Here is a 15,791-nt window from a genome sequence, read left to right as displayed (position 1 = left end):
AGATTCAATTCAAATTCTACCTTGTATCTGTAGCCATCCTGAATGTTTTTGCTCCCTACTCTCTCCAAACTCTGAATTTTGATTGGATTCTGTGCTGGACAGCTTAGCAGTTAGTGATGTGCTGTCGTGTAGGACATATACAATGACACACATGGAAAACAGTGAGGATTCACCATGAAGAGCCAGGAATATACATGTCAACTTAATAGGGATGAGTTTTGTTTAGAAACTAGCACATATAGAAGAGTACATAACACCACTTCTGCCATCAGTACAATTGGAGAAACTTCAATCTTAGAATTGAAGTTTCAACGGGTATGATAGAAATTAAGCAGCATTCCTAAATTTAGAAAAAGGAAAGTCAGTGCAGGCTGATGTTTTTAGGTCTCCTCAAAAAAAGAAAAAAAATCTCTATGTAGAACATAGATATTAAAAATTCGCAGATTCCAACACCACTAAAAACATTGGTCATAGCCACAAAAGAAATTAAAATCTTTATAAACACAAGTTAGGAAGAACAGTGTGACAGAGTGATCTTTTCAAACACCCACATTACCTTTGAAAAAGAGAGGCTTGTGATGGTGATGATTAACTGAAACTGAAAAAAACTATTGTCAATCTGTACCAAAATGCAAATGTGCTGAGATAAATATCTAAGAAATACATTGATTTTTCATTAGTGAACATGAATCGCCCTGTACAGGTCATCTGCTGTTGAAACCAATTTAAGGAGATTATGGTCAACTATGAGGAGCAGAAAACATATTTTGTTTGTTCCATGGAATAGATGGGATAAATTTCTGGCAGTGTACACAGCACCAATAAAATTTAGCTGAAAGAATCAAATAAAAAAGCATATTTATTGAACTATGTCTATTTTTTAATAACATGATTCATGATTCTTAAGAGTAAGGCAAAGTTGATTTCATATTTGTATTTTTTGGAAATTAGATTATTTGTTTTGTTTACTTCTAAACTTTAGAATCATAAAAAAGTTAAAACAATCCTAGCTGATAAAGAGGTATATGAGTGTGTGTAGGTGTTATCCATTTTCAATAGTAAATGGAAACTAGTGCAAATATAAAATGTGCCAGTAGAATTTGTAGATGAAATGTAAAAACATTTTTTGTAATATATATGAAAAAAAACTGTACATAGAGACCATGAATAAGTATTGCTTAGAGAGCAAAAATAAATGTTTTCAAACTTTTTCATTGTCTCATTTATTTGTGCTCACCCATTCCTCCTGTCTATAAGTAACTGATTTTTCTTTTTAATACAGCACCCAACCCCAATTCTTCCTGCCTTTTCAAATCAAACCTATCCAACAATAGAGCCCGAGCCATTTCTTTACGTCGTAGGACGAAAGAAGATGATGGATGCACAGTACAAATGCTATGACCGAATGCAGCAGTTACCCGCATACCAAGGAGAAGGTAAAGAGAAGGATATATATGAACATATGTTTGAAACACCATTACAGACATTTTCTTTTGTGGTTAAATATGTGTTGAATAATTTTAATTTAATATGCCAGCAGTTTTCACAGCAGTTTTCACACTATGGTATGTTTGTGTATTTCATGCAGTGCATATGCCTAATTTCTTTGCCCAAGTTCATCTGACTGCAATTTGACTAACATCTGCCCTCATGATAAAATTACCACAATAATTCAGTATTCACACCTGGCGAGCCGGAACCATAAAGGACCGAGTGAGGGAGGGGATGTACAAAATGACAGGAAAGGGAATTGGAAAATAGAGGGCAGAGAATTTGCCTGAGGTGGACCCTATCAAACCCTATCTTGCTTGGATTAATTAGGTAGTATCTTCCCTTTAACTGTCAATTGGTTGGCAACCCATACTATTCTTCCACACTTTCTGGCCCCACTTTCCAGGAGAATTACAAAAAGGTACCTCCTAGCCAGACATTGTTTATCTACCAGCTTCTCTAGAATGGCTGTATGTGACTGCCCAGATATTTTCAGGTCTAAACATATTCTATTAGCTGTAGAGGACCCATAGAAAAACAAAAGGGGAGATGTGATGGGCAAGCTCATTGCAACATCCCTTTAAATTCTCCTACTTGTCCCCTGAGGCATTTGAAAAGATTCAATAAGATCTTTTACAATCTATATATATATATATATATATATATATATATATATATATATATATATATATGAGACAGGGTCTCACTCTCTTACCCAGGACGATCCTCCCACTTTAGCCTCCTGAGCAGTTGGGACTACAGGTGCATGCCACCATGCCCAGCAAATTTTTGTATTTTTTTGTAGAGATGGGGTTTTGCCATGTTGTCCATGCTGGTCTCCAACTCCTGGGCTCAGGAGAGGTTCCCAAAGTGCCAGGATTACAGGCGTGAGACACTGCATCTGGCCTACTACCATGTACATTTTAAGACAACCCAACATGGTAGGGAAAAAAATGGTAAAATATACTCTGTTACTGCACATTCTTTGCTTTCAAATAGTTCAAGTTTTAGTTTGTAGTTCTTATTTTTACCATTTTCCTTTAAACAAAAACATCAAGTCAACTGAAAGGCAGATACATATTATTCTTCTGTCTGCAGTAATTTCAGTGTTTATCAAGAACTGAACAGGCATTAGATATAACTCTGACCAAAGGAGAAACAATTTCGTTGAAGCCAGTGAGACAATAAAAACACAGAACTGATATTTTTGGGGTTTTCTGAGAGCTCTTTTCGTTTTTTAAATAATTTTTAAGAGCTTTCTTGAAAGCCTGGATCTGATTCTTTTGAATACATACCTTTATAGAAGTAAATCTTCATGGTTTTAGGTAGATTTTTTTTTTTTTTTTTTTTGAGAGAGGGTCTTGCAGTCTTTGGGGCATTTGCTTTTTTGATGCACTCAACTTTGGAACCTTTTACAAAGTAGAAATAGAACCCTGCTTGTCATCCAATGAGATAATTTGGTCACAGATATGCTAAGGCTATTTGAAACTTTATTTCCAAAATAAATGACTTGGCTTGTTTGAAATGTGGGTGGTTATGACTGGTGTAGTGAGCTCAGCTACATGTAATATCGTCTTGGGATCAATCTTCTCATTTAGTTAAATCCACAAGGCTTCAATATCAATTTCCTTCTAAATGGCCAGGTCCATATTGCAATCGCACCTGGGATGGATGGCTGTGCTGGGATGACACACCGGCTGGAGTATTGTCCTATCAGTTCTGCCCAGATTATTTTCCAGATTTTGATCCATCAGGTAGAGTGTTTATTTTCATTTTATGTTCTTGCTATGAAGCTTTTAGAGTTTTCATGGTTTTGAGAAGAAAATCAGATACAAAATGTACCCACCTAATCATACTCCACATTTTAGCAACTTCTGAAGTGTTTCCTTAATTGAAATACTTCTTAGTTGTACAAATATTACAAGCTGTCCTTTTTTTTAAGTCATGTTGCTGGTCAGTTATATGTGTTGGTATTAAATTCTGGTTTATAAAAATAGCTTTTCTAAAACTCTGTGAATAGTTTTATTTAAATGTGAGTTTTAAAAATTTTTCAATTGTCTCACTGAAAAAGGGGTAGAAATCTTAATTATGAAGAAGACCCAGAGGCTGAAACTAAATGGATTAGCTATGGGCACAACATATAGGTCCCTGTTAATGGGTGAAATTTGTTCCCAAGAGTAAAGTGAGCCTGAGCCTACCGGGGTTAAGTGGCTCTAGAATCCCAATTAAAGAAGAAAAATGAGTCTACCCCTGAAACAATGTTAGAAAAATGCTTTTTGTGCTTCCTTCAAGAGTAAAAGATCTAATCTGTCCCTGAAAACAAAATTTCACCTCAGTAAGGCAGAGATAATGGAAGTGGAATTGCAGAGGACCTCTTTTAAAACCAGTGCAGGCCAGCCACTTCTGGGAATTCCCATTGTGATGGAAAAGTTGGGATGTGAAGAAAGAAAGGGCTTTGTGCTGTGCCCTAAATCAGCTACATTCCTGGAATCTCTAACTAAATGCTATTTGATGATAATCCTTCAGGCCCTTATTGACTCTTCCCAATGAATGATGCTTCATTAATCTTGATTTGACAACTACATTAGAAGTAACTTGATTGGCACAAAGAGTTGTTGTGCAATTGAGGCTACTAGGCCAGTTCCAAAGTAACAATGGGGCTCTTGCCAAAGTGGATATAAATATTGACTACAAGGCAAGGTTTTGATCAAAAAATCAGAGATTTACAGGCATCGATCCATCTTTTCAGCCTGGTTCTTATACAGAAACCTCTCAGCTGCAGGATAAATTCATTTTAAAAGTGTATCTGAAATATATACATATATTCCAAACTTAAATTATAAACATATATATAACATAATATATATATACACATACACACACACACCAAACTTAAATTCTTTAGGATTTTCTTATTGACCTAAAGCTTACATCTTAATGATGTACAAAACACATTAATGAAATGCCAGAGGTTTGTTTCACTTTGGAAAAAGTCCTTGGTAAAAGATAGTGAAAGAGTGAAGAACTGTATTGAAATTCAAAAGAGGCTGACATTCTGAAGGAATATGCTGGAATGTAAAAAGCAAAATTTAACAAGGAAGCATTTACAGCCCTGCACTTGAAGACAAACAAACAATTTTAATGGCACAGAGCCAAGATGGTCCAAATATGGTTTGGGACGGTGATTCTCAACACAGATGCCCTTTCACAAAATGAAAAAAAAAAAATTGTGAGCTTACGAAAAATGCAGATGCTTGACCCCTGTCCAGATCAATAGAATTTGAATCTCTAGGGATAGGACCTCGGAATCTGCAAGTAGTTCCCCTGTGTGAATCTGGAGTGAGAGAAGCAAATTGTAGTTTTCATGGGTCAGTCCACACATAGAGTATTTTAGAGAGAAATATCAATTATCAAAGCACATGTGGAGAGTCTCCAGGCTGTTAGCGGAAAATCTGTGGGGAGTGAATAATGGGGGTGTTTGGTTTCTAAAGGGAAGTCCCAGAGTAAACATAATCCTTTCTTCAAATATTGAAAGACTCATCAGGTGAAGTAGGCCAAATTCTTGATAGTTATAACAGTTAAAACCAAGAAATGACTCGATCCAGACTTCAGTTAAAACAAAACAAAAAATACCATTTGCTATGGCCACATGAGTGGAATGACCTTCTTTAAGAGTAGTATCTCTCTGCATACAATATATTTTCCCATACCTGGCTGCATAACTTCATTGAAACCAAATTACATTCATTTTATTTAAAAAAAAAAAAAAACTACTTTCTGCAATCTAATAAATATAAATTGTGGCCACTTTTAAAAATTGCAAGTAAGCTTGGAAGGGTTGTCATTGACAAATAACATTAGCAAAATAATCGACAAATTTTCAACATCAATTTTTTGTGCTGATTAGTGCTAATCCTTTTTCACATGTTGTTAATGTCCAATGGAGATGCTTTAAATAGGGTTTGTCTAGTGGCTATCTCAGTAAATTTACAGTTTTAAGTTTTCTTATTTAACTTTGTAACAGATTTACATGAAGCAGTAATGATTCTAATAGGTTGCTTGAAAACATCTTTTGCTTGAAAAAATGTTTTTTCATCCATTTTAAATAAAAATTAAACATACAAATAACTCTATAACCTGCAGTTTAAATCTTGCATTTAGTTCAATAAGACCTGTTTTGGTCATACAATAAAAAATGATGAATTATATCTAAAAATTGCCAAGTTGAAAGGATTTTTTTACTAGCTCTTAGCAGATTGAGTAACCAAAACTACTAATAGAAAATTATTTTAAATATTATCAGATCTCAGTGATTTTTCAGCCAAATAAGTTTCTCTTTTCTTCAGTATGTTATTTCCTTAGCCTTTTAAACAATAGCAGTGTTCTTCAAATATTACCATATGATTCTGATTTCCACATCCTGTGCTAAAAAAGAACATAGCCATCTATAAAAGCATTATCTATACGTACAACAATGCTTTGCCTTTGTTAACATAGAAAAATGCTTCAAAAATATTTTCCCTGAGAAATGATCAAAGGTTAAAATTTTGTGAAGATTCCAAATACACTTGCAAAATCTCCCTGCATATTATACCAATCTAGGCTTGCTATTTGATCTCTCAGACAATAAACACATCGAATGGGTGCTTTGAAGAACTGGAGAGTATCTGAATAACTCAGATTAAATTTGGCAAGTACATTCATTTTAATGTTTACTTGTTCATTATTTCTATGTTATTTAATTCAACCTGATTTTTTCTTTCAGTTGCTTGGCCAATTCAGAGGTTAGAATTTAAATATTATCTTGTAGCTAACAACATTATCTAAAATTCTTTAGGTCACTGGAATGGAATGTAGATAACCTTGATCATTTATGAGATTTCACCTTCTAGAGTCCCAGTACCAAATTAAAATATTGTTGACCAGTATTATAATACAAAAGCGAGGTTTTTTTTAGACAATCCAGCCAAATTCTAATTTTATTTCAGTGCCATTTTAGTTGTTTGCTAACAATTATACTAGTTTTACAGTGTGTTTATCCTGCTGATAATAATGTCTTGATAAATATTATCTCACCATTCTGACCACTTTTTACTCCCAATATATATTGATGTGATTTCCCAGCCTCATGCACTTTACCCAGAATCTCAGATATATACTCAGTTAATAATTAAGCAAAATACAGAACAAAGAAGTTTTCTTATTTATTTTTAAGATGGAGCACTTGATGTAGGGTCTGGTATATTGTAAGTTATCAAATGTTATTTTAAAAAATTATTGTAGTTGCTATGGTGGCCTAATATTTTAGTGTGAATTTCAGCAAAGATAGGAGTCATCCCCATGAGAACTTATTATTTCTATCAAGTTTGGAACTTTACTTTGTACTGATACATATACACTGCCTAAAAAATTTAAAATAAAAAGAGCAGCAAGGCTTTATCATACTGTAACCAGCACTGAATATATCACACAAAAATAATTGAAAAAATAATAAGCCTGATGGGAACCAGCAGACACCACAAAGCAAGCACTTGGAAAAAGTTCTTTCTCAGGGCTCAAAGAAAATCTTCTTATCCTTTTCCTCCAAAATATTTTAGTGTAAGCAGAACTCTTAAGCTCAGTGGGCAGCCCCAGAATCACTGACCTGCTGGTTGGAGGGATAGTAAGATGTCAGGCTTTCCTCCTCTTTGCTAAGCATCAATTTCAAAAAAAAAAAAAAAAAAAAAAAAAGGGGGGCCAAACCAGTGTTATCTTTTATTTCTATGCCAAATCCAACTTCCAGGTACCATTTACATCATCTTATTTTCTCACCTACATCTGCATCTTAACAATAAGGGCTTGCCTGTTTTGTTTCCTCTGACCAGTTGGCACATTGCCACAGAAATAAAAGGCTTAATTAGTGCTTAATAGCTCTGCAATAGATTTGGAATCAAGTAGACTCGGATTTGATTCCTGACCTTTCTACCTGCTAGTTATGGAAAGGAAATTTACTTATATATAAAATGGGAAGAACAATAGTCACTTCAAAGACTCATTATTAACGTTAAAGAAGATAATTCTGCAAAGTGCTGAGCACAGTGCCTGGCACCCCCATAGCGAAGGTGGAGATCTTTAATATGCCAATCCAGCTGAGTTAGGGATTTCATTAACTAGCATCTATGAGATACTTTAAAAAGTCAACATTAAAGGCTGAAGCCTGGATCCCTATTTATTTTCTGTGGGATGAAGAGAGATGATTCAAATGAAATCTCTTGAGAGGCAGAAAAATGGCCTCTTGATATATCCCTTAGTTTTGGACTTCTTTGTTCTATTGGATTTAACTATATGGGATTGGGAAGATTTGAACATTTGATCCAAAAATTACTGTTTCATACAGTTAATCTAATGAAAAAACATTGCAAGTAAATAAAGAAAGGTATGTTCTTGTTCTTCTCTAGTAGTTTCCATCTATAATCAAAAGTTTAATGTCTGTTAAAAAATTATGAGGTAGAGTGTAGGTAGCACTTTGGAGTCTGACCGATATCCATGTCTTTGGGTCTAAATCCTGGTTCAATCTCAAGCTCCATGACTCCTCTCACTGTCTGCTTTGAATTTGTAAAATGAAGATGGCAATGCCTACTTCACATGGCTTTGCTAAAGATAAAATGAGACAATACATATTAATACACTTTGTATAGTACATGATTTGTGATAGTCTCTATTGACATACTCACATTCAAGTTCTATAAAGTGATTAATATGTTGGAATGGCTTTTAAGCTTTAATTTATTATTTTTCCTTGTTGGGATTTTGAGATATTAATGCAATAACTGTTATGTTTCCTTAACAGAAAAGGTTACAAAATACTGTGATGAAAAAGGTGTTTGGTTTAAACATCCTGAAAACAATCGAACCTGGTCCAACTATACTATGTGCAATGCTTTCACTCCTGAGAAACTGAAGGTAGGTTCTTTTTCACGTTTCAGTATTGAGTGAGAATGTCATTATTTGTACAAGGAAATGGACGCATAACTGTAAAATATCTGCCACAAAGAAGCCAACAGGTTTTGTGGAAAGAAATCATATGATAACTGGTAAGTTCTAGGAATCTCTAGAGTAGAATTAGAGAAAATGACATTTCACTTCTTGGTTGGCACTCAGAGTCAAGAGTCAATTGAAGTTCCGTGAGCATACAGAATCAGTCCATTTATGGCAGGGGGATAAGTGTCCATAGAGAAGATGAAAGGATTCCCAATGATGCCAGAAATTAGGCAACATTTCAAGGGACTCTCTAACATCTCTTTTCCTGGAAGAGTTTCAAAACTACAGATTTTTCCACAAGTCACAAGATAGCATGCTTCCCCTGTGTTAGCCACAACCTTAGTTTTGCAATAAAGCATAGAAAGAACTCCTAAAGTAGGGCATCTCATCAGTCCACTAATACAGATATGGCTGCTTAGATTATTTTCAGTGGAAGTTCATTCTCAATTGTTAGTACTTGCATTTTACTGTATGTTAAATATTTTCAATATTATCTCTGCTTAGAAACATTTATCTAAGCAAATGGTGGGTGGGGAACAGATGATCTTTCTTCCTCAAATGTATCAAAAATCTGAAAAATTCACCAAGTCTACAACCAGCCTCCTCACCCTACAGAACAAGGAGTTACAGTTGGTCAATGTTTAGCTGTGCAGGGCGTCTCAAAGCAACCCTGCTGACTCTAACATAAACCTATTATTTCTGTCAAAGATAGGCCTGTATACTAAATAATTATTCAGTTGAAAACTAAAAGCACATTAGTGTCTTTGTTTGCTGTTGAGATGCTTTCAGGGTGTAGAAAAGTTTTATTTTATTAAAAACAAAACAAATAACAAAACAAACGAGATGAACATATGGCTTAGGGACCAGTTGAATAGGAGGGACACCTCATCACAAGCACAAGCTAAGGGCACCACAGCCAGTTATCTCTACAAATGGTTTAGTCACCCTGAGAATCAGATGCATGTCTACATCCTAATGGAGAGCTGTTAATAAAGTCTGATTAATAAGCTATGTCACAGAGTAGTGAATTTTCCGAATGAGTGTTGATTATGATGTTACAGAGAAAAATTATACTCATGTTAACCAGATTGTTGTAAGTAGTGCAAGTCCAAATCATTCTTAGTGTTGTTTTTGGACTTCTCACGTACACTGGCCACATCTGAGAATGAAATAATTTAAAGAAGAAATGCTACTCTCTAGGCACTTAGTATAATGATTAAAATGCTTTTCACATTCTCAGTAAACTATCGCAAGAACAAAAAACCAAACACCGCATATTCTCACTCATAGGTGGGAATTGAACAATGAGAACACATGGACACAGGGCGGGGAACATCACACTCTGGGGACTGTTGTGGGGTTGGGGGAGGGGGGAGGGATGGCATTGGGAGATATACCTAATGTTAGATGACAAGTTAGTGGGTGCAGCGCACCAGCATGTCACATGTATACATATGTAACTAACCTGCACATTGTGCCTATGTACCCTAAAACTTAAAGTATAATAATTAAAAATAAAATAAAATATTGAAAAAATAAAAATAAAAATAAAAAAATAAAATGCTTTCCACAAATCTTCCATATAAATATAGTCACATTAAAATTTGAAGGAACCAACCTAGAATTCATTAAAAAAAAAGTCAACCTTGAGAATGACACAAGGATGGCAACTAAATTATGAGTTGTTGATTTAATCTTACACATTTAGACAACTATTTCAGAGGAACAAATGTTTTTAAAAGGAGTACTCTGGAAGCAACTGAAAAGAATATGAATTAAGTTATATAAATTTTTCTTAGAAATAAAGTATGCAAAGATTTTTTAAAAGACCGACAGAAGAGGGGGCGCAGATACATATCCAAATTAATTAAGGGGCAAGAGTGTTCTACATAGTAAACTATTTAGAAGGAAGAACTTTTAGAAAATGCCCCTCTTGATATTGTCTACAAGTGAAGTTAGAAAAATAGCCAGAAAATGAATTCCTGGGAGAAAAGATAGGTGAGTGTGTGTGTGTGTGTATAAGATTCCTAAATCCCTCCCAAGAAAGCTACCTGAAGATTTTATCAGCTCCAATTATAAACCAACTATTCTAACTTATTAACATTTCCTGTAAGAGTAAAATGTGCTATTAAGAGAGTGGTATCAACAATGAAAATGCCCCAAAAATATGGAATGCCTGGTCAAATGATGCAACAGGCACAACTTAGGAGAAGCTAATTAGTCCATTTTGAAATTCTAAGGCCTGGAAAAGGAATGTTCATTTCAGGATAACAATAATGCACATAACCAAGAAAGGGCTCTGAATAGTTTGGATGCATTTTAGCTGATTAGTGCTTCAATCCCAGACTCTTTCTGAGGAAATTGACAAGAATCAAAATGTTCAAGGATATATAAATGCTACATTTATTCCAGGAATTCAAAGAACTTCATAGAAGGTATTCATCCTATCTACACTGCATTTGCATTCATACCAAGACCCAACAAACTGTTGAAGGAACTTAAGACCAAAAGTCAAGAGATTAAAGTACAACTACAAAATAATACACAAATTATGCTTCACCAAGAAAAACAAGTGAAAACAAAATCCCTAGTTGCAAAAGATTCAAGTCTACTTCAATTACAGCTGATGAAATTGGCTAAATAGTGCAAAATGCAAAAGCTAGTGTCAAAATAGAGTGAAAGAGAGAGAAAGAGAGAGAGAGACCAGAAACACAGAAACAGATAAAGAGAAACAGAGAGACAGAGAAGACAGAGAGAGAGATGGGTGACTGGATCAACCTCTATTTTCTCTGTTGATAAAATTATATTATAAGGAAAGGAAAGATTGTGATGACTAGGAAAAAAAGATGCTATGACATTATGCATTTTATGAGAAGGACATTCTTCCGAGTCAACATAACATTATGGGAGAATAAATAAAAGTAACCATGATCGTGAAAAAAAAAAAAAGAATTATCAAATGGCTGCCAAGGGGAAAGGTTTCAGCTTCAACCAACTAAATACTAATGATATCATTTTAAACAAAGGCACAGAAACCTGCCCCCATACTCTCTGCACCCTCTGTATATGCTGAGAGTCAGGACAGCTTGGAAAGTCGATTACTGCTTTGCCAGTTCTGTGGTATAGAATTATGTATCCACTGTCTAAAAGATTCCAGAAGTTAAAAAACTACCAGGATTGCTTACTGGGCTTAGGGATGATAATTTTTAATGCATTTAAAGCTACTTCTGAAATATATTTTTGAATGAGGTACTTCATCTCAAGGAACTTTATTCTTTGAAAATGACAATTTATTTTCATAAAATGACATGAGTAAAGCTAAAAATTAATTTCATTATCTGAAATATTTGTTATAATTGTAGGTTTTTAAAAGGAGGAAAACATTTGTTGATTTACATATATTTAGAAATAGAAATGATTTTCTCTCTGATGAATCATTCATTCATTGTTTGTTTGTTTGTTTGTTTACTTTTTGTTGTTCCAGAATGCATATGTTCTGTACTATTTGGCTATCGTGGGTCATTCTTTGTCAATTTTCACTCTAGTGATTTCCCTGGGGATTTTCGTGTTTTTCAGGTAAGTACACTCACAGCATCTGCTCTTTATTTCCTCCTTTAAGTTACTGAAATGAATGGTGAATTCTGCAAGAGTGGAGGTGGGGAAGGGTCGTCAGCACATTACAAGCGACATGCAACATTAGGAGTCATGAAGTAGCAAGAAAAATGAAATGAATTTAAATATGCTTTTAATCCTGTCTTTGGGGAGAACAGGATAAATTTATATCATTTTCAAAAGTACTATATCTTGAGACTTCCCAAAATAAGACAGTCCTGTGAATCCATAAGTACACTGTTGTAATATGGTAAAGGTTCCATTTACCATGGGTAAGTTACCATTAAGGGTGGAGGAGAGGATTCTCCACCTTCTTTTACTCCCACTCTAATTTTTGGAGACCATAGCCACAAATCCATATATACCCTGCCTAATTATTTCTTGCTAGCATATGTAAGACTAAGGAATAAACAAGCACATCAGAGCATGTTTCTACAAAACCTAATTTAAGTAATGCTTGTCTTTAGGTTTTATGGTGCACAATTATGCTTGAAAGCAAAATATGAGAAAACATACAAGGAAAACTTGAATACTTTAAATTATCTTGTCATCTTACATGAATATAAAATAGGATCTTTACAGGAATGGTACATTTAAGTTAGAAACTGTTACATATGCTTTCATCACAACAAACTTTAGTGAAAATAAAGCACTCATAACATTGTCCTAAGCTGGCTTTCTCAAGTATGTTCACAAATGTAGATTCAGAGTAAACTGTATGTGTATTTTTTTTTTAGACACACCACGGTTCAGTAAAAATGTTAGAAACTGAAGTAAATTAGGTAAAAATGAAATAATACATGTAAGGTGCCTGGATTCATGTCTGACACATAATAAATGAAATATGTGTTTGATATCATTATTATTATTATTATTGGTAGTAATAATAGTCATGGTGGTATCACAGAAATGATAAAGAAAAGCCCTTTTGTAGACTCAGATGACCAACAATCATCCACACTTAAAAAATGTGGTATGTGATTAAATGTACAGTGATTCACATGTAGAATGAGGGGGGAGAAGAATATGTATGTATTTATCACTACTGAACTATATGTTTAAAATGGTAAAGATGGTAGATTATACATCTATACTTTACCTCAAAAAATAAATTTAAAACATAATAGAATCTTAATTTGATTTTTGTTAAAATATTGTCAGGATAGTACTAAGGAAAATTAAACCAAGGGGAGAATAATCACCTGTAAATACATCCTTAGTACAAGTACTATTTTTTTCCTTCATCATTTTTCAATCTTTGTCTATATCTTAGTCAAGATTCTTATATTGACTAAGCAATAGAGGTGAACAGCAATTTTTAACTGGATAGCAAGTGATAACATAAGCAAACAGACAATGAGCTCCTTCCATACATGGTTTAACAGGAGAAAGACTGATAAAGCAAAAAGACATGAAGTATTAATTACTCAAATTAGAATAGAAGAGTATTTTCAATGATAATGATCAGAATACAGTAATCACATAACATGATCAATCTTGGAATGTCTTCATTTTTCAATTGCACTTCATTATGGTAAATAAACACATCATCATGGTTCTCAAACAACTTTTATTTTAAAATATGCCACTAAAGCATATTTTTAAAGTTTTTAAAATATAATCATAAAAAAATTGAAAGAAAAATTCCCCAAATTTGTAATCATGCAACTAATTGTAGTCAGGACTTTAAAGATAATAATGTCAAAGGCATAGATCTTAATTCTTTATTTCTCCAGTCACTTAAATAAGTGAGGAGTTGTGAGAGCCAAATCAGCAAAGAAATTAAGAATTTTTTTTTCAACGATCATTTCTATATTAAGCTACTGAAGATGGGTGTGTTAAAGTGTGGCACGAGGGCAAAGTAGAATATTTCTCAACTCCAGTTAGTCCCAAAGCAAAATGATTCTGACCAAACCCTTGAGAGAGTGTGGGGGCAGATTGTCTAGAAAGTACCCAACTTTGCCCTACTGTCTCTCAGTTCTAAGAACCAACTAAACAGCAACTTAAATCTGGGGAAGAAAAACAAGTCTTATTGATTTATCATCTGAGCCTAATAATGAGAAGAAATGAACTGAAATAGCTGGTTCTTCAGAGCAGACACAACAAGAGACAAATGAGATATGAAAAGCACGTATGCTGAGATGCCAAATATTCAAACCAAAAAAAGCTGTATAAAATTTTTATACTTGTTTTCAATCATATCTTAAACCTTACCCGAACTAAAAATATAAAGGGCATCTGTCTTCTTAAAATTTAAGTATGATCCTGACCCTTTAATGTTTTTTATATTTGAATTTCAGAAACATTAAAAGTGATTGTGGAAGTAGAAAATAATACTGATCTATCATTGGAATTTATTTGTGAATTAGCAAATTTTTTCCAGAATTTTTTTTCAAATACTCTACATCACCATCACCTTTAAGATCTTTACTGCACATTACAATAGGTTTCATAATTTATGCACTTAAATGGGATCATCTGTGTGCAACCTGAGCAAAAAATATCATCACTCCCTTGCTTAATTCTATATTCGCAGGGTTGAGTAATTTTGCAAACTCCAAACAATTTTATAAAACTTTCAGGAAACCAGAGTGAAAAGTTACCCAGCTCCACTTCTGAGAGCTGACGCCCCATTCACAATCATTCCATTGAAATCTCACTGTAAAGCCCTCAGAACTCCTCAAATGTGTCTCATAAAAAGGAGGAACCCTGCAGCTGTCCTCCTCAAATGAGCAGGCCTAGGAGGCCTGCAGAGAAATTTAAAGTCACTGATCATACAAGAGGCTTTGGAACTGCCAATGCTTCACTAAAAACTTGGGATATTACTCAGAATTAGTTTATTAAAGCATGCCTTTAATCTTAATGTAATTTTATTCTGGGCATGCAGGGGAAGGTAAAAGGTGGAATTATGTAAACTTAAAGCAAATAGAAATCATGCTCCTTGTGCTGTTGGAAAATTAATGTATAAATGTATATAAAGTCTTCATTTTAATAGAAGAAAATTTATCTTCTATGCCTTCTTCCTAGAGAAAGACAAAATGTAGAAAAAACAGGGTTTTTCAGGTTTAATTCATGGAAAAGTCAGCATTAACGATCTTAACTGTTCAAAAGTTTGAATAATAGTCAAGATGATATGCAGGTCATTTCTGGTACACCAGTTAAAGATAGAAGACAGCATTATTAGGATGGTATTTAGTTTAAAACCTTCGCAGAAAAAATTGGAATGATATTATGGAAAGGGATTAAATATAAACATCAATTTAGTTCAGCAAGATTTCTTACTGCTAGATTCCAATAGTAAGTGTCAACAAGAGAGCTAAAATGAAGATACCCTTAGGGAAGACTGGTTTGGGAAAGACACATAAATGGACATTTATTTCAGTTTGATTCTTGACCATTTTCAGCAAATTTCCAATAAATTTACTTATCCATAAATTTCAATTACAATTTATCAATTTACTTTTCTGTGGAATAATCCTAAATATGTAAGCCTCTCATTGTATCACTTCATGAAAAGCATAACAGACCATTCATCAGCATTTATTTTGACTCATTGTTATCCATGTCTTTCTGATTGGTATTTTAAATATTATTCTTGCCTGAAAGCTGATAGAAATATAGGTTGGAAAACAGACGGTCTCTGCATTTTATTGTCTACATTACGTTAC

At 33.9% G+C, this 15,791-nt stretch overlaps 1 protein-coding gene across 1 annotated transcript in view; it reads left to right on the top strand.

Moving 5' to 3' along the window:
- CALCR (calcitonin receptor) overlaps nt 1–15,791 on the top strand; it is a 150,120-nt gene that overhangs the window by 93,850 nt on the left and 40,479 nt on the right. The window contains exons 4-7 of the mRNA XM_001168038.6: nt 1,283–1,436; nt 3,135–3,245; nt 8,321–8,433; nt 11,996–12,087. Coding sequence (XP_001168038.2) covers nt 1,283–1,436; nt 3,135–3,245; nt 8,321–8,433; nt 11,996–12,087 — 470 coding nt within the window. The remainder of the gene's footprint in view (nt 1–1,282; nt 1,437–3,134; nt 3,246–8,320; nt 8,434–11,995; nt 12,088–15,791) is intronic.

This window comes from Pan troglodytes, chromosome 6, assembly GCF_028858775.2.
Source record: "Pan troglodytes isolate AG18354 chromosome 6, NHGRI_mPanTro3-v2.0_pri, whole genome shotgun sequence".
Lineage (NCBI taxonomy): Eukaryota > Metazoa > Chordata > Mammalia > Primates > Hominidae > Pan > Pan troglodytes.
Note: the sequence above shows the minus strand (reverse complement) of the source record. Positions and strands in the feature narration are given on the sequence as shown.